The sequence below is a fragment of the Sinocyclocheilus rhinocerous genome, unplaced genomic scaffold (assembly GCF_001515625.1).
Source record: "Sinocyclocheilus rhinocerous isolate Xijiao unplaced genomic scaffold, SAMN03320098_v1.1 scaffold1499, whole genome shotgun sequence".
In the NCBI taxonomy this organism is placed as follows: Eukaryota; Metazoa; Chordata; class Actinopteri; order Cypriniformes; family Cyprinidae; genus Sinocyclocheilus; species Sinocyclocheilus rhinocerous.
Window position 1 is genome coordinate 659,088 of NW_015650016.1, and position 1,724 is coordinate 660,811.

General features: G+C 45.1%; 1 protein-coding gene across 1 annotated transcript in view; it reads right to left on the reverse strand.

Moving 5' to 3' along the window:
• Positions 1–898: 898 nt before the first annotated feature.
• The window catches only part of tspan4a (tetraspanin 4a), a 37,489-nt gene continuing 36,663 nt past the window's right edge, over positions 899–1,724 (reverse strand). The window contains exons 6-8 of the mRNA XM_016516359.1: positions 1,525–1,656; positions 1,261–1,344; positions 899–1,187 (exon numbers count right to left, since the gene is read on the reverse strand). Coding sequence (XP_016371845.1) covers positions 1,119–1,187; positions 1,261–1,344; positions 1,525–1,656 — 285 coding nt within the window. The 3' untranslated portion in view covers positions 899–1,118. The remainder of the gene's footprint in view (positions 1,188–1,260; positions 1,345–1,524; positions 1,657–1,724) is intronic.

Consider the following 1,724-nt stretch of genomic DNA (forward strand, 5'->3'; position numbering starts at 1 on the left):
TAGTTACTGGTGTCCCTCTTTAAAGGGGTCATATGATGCTGCTAAAAAGAACATTATTTTGTGTATTTGGTGTAATGAAATGTGTTTATGCGGTTTAAAGTAAAAAAAACACATTATTTTCCACATACTGTACATTATTGTTTCTCCTCTATGCCCCGCCTTTTACCATAATCGCGAGCTTCAGCTTTGAACATAAATGTAAAGACAGAGCCCGAAAGGGGAACAGAGTCGCGTGACAGACACAGTGATGAAGCTGGTATGTGTTTGCAGTACACAAGCCACGGTTAAGACAGCTGACTCCACTGTGACCCTGTCTCTCTCTCTCACACACACACGCGTGGGCGCGCACACACACACACAATGCACAAAACTCTGCATTTGAACTGTCAATAGCAAATACTTAAACTAATAGCAAAACAGTAGCTGATTCAGAAGCGCCAGATTGTCATAGCAAAGTCAGAATTGCCTCCTCTCCTAGGTTCACGAAACGGTCGTCCATAAAATGCATTGCTGTTCTGTTGTAAGTGATCTTAAAGATTCCTAAATGCATCTGCTTTCGGAAGGCCAAATAAAGTGCTTTTGCTTTCGCACTGAAACACAGCGTCTCCCTGACATGGCTGCATCAACACTACTGCTGTTTCTGAAACCACGCCTTCTTTCTTTGCGTGCACGTTTGGGCGGCATTATGCTAATATTTCCACATAGTGAGGTAGATATGTGGGGGCGTGTTCGAACGAGCCGTTTTAGGTAGGTGTGGCTAACTCTTAACTTTTATAAAGAATATCTCTTTGGATTTGAGACTTTAGTCTTTGCAACTTTACAGATCTTCTTTATGCACCAAGAGCTTGTAACACTCCAAAGAGAAAGGAAAACTTGAAATCGCATCATATGACCCCTTTAAAATAGCTATATTTTCTTCACAAATGGACAAAACAGAAAAAAAAGAAACTGTCCATTAAATATTCACAAAGAGCCATTTTCATTCTTTCAGTTGATCTGGATTATAAAATCATGTTGCAAATAGCAGTGTGTGAGCAAAAGGTTGTGAGTGATGGCTACCGCGATGAAGAAGCAGAGATGCAGGTGTGTTTGGTCCGGTTCTGCTCTCGGCCGCGTCTCTATGCGTAGAAGGTCTCCACTTTCACAGCGTGACAGAATATGGTCATGGAGAACACCAGCCCCAGGATCTGCAAACACACGTCAATGCTGACCATCGCTGAGCTCTTATGTGTTGAGTGTTGTGATGTGAGCGTTCAGTACCTGTGTTAGAGCCGTACACAGAGCAAAGATCCACAGAGCCACCAGATTCTCCTGCAGCCAGCCCTTCACTCGCTCGTAACACGGCTGTAGACACAAACCACAGCGGTCAGTCACTTCAGAGAGAGCTGGACACTGTCACACTTACAGAGACTCAGTCTGTCCTGCCCAAACTGCCTGTTCACTCGGAGAATACACCAACACAGCAGAGAAAACAGTGTGTGCCAAACCATTTGATGAGCTCTTTAGAGACTAAAGCTGACTTACAGCCGTCCACCAGGTGCCAGGATTCTCCAGACCGCAGTTATCTCTGTACTCCAGACAGCAGGAGTCCGGCACACGCGTCGCGTTATACACGTGAAACCAGTCCGTGTGATTGGTCACTCCACAGCAGCGAAACTACGGCACACACACACACACACACACACACACACACACACACACAGAGAGAGAGAGACACACACACA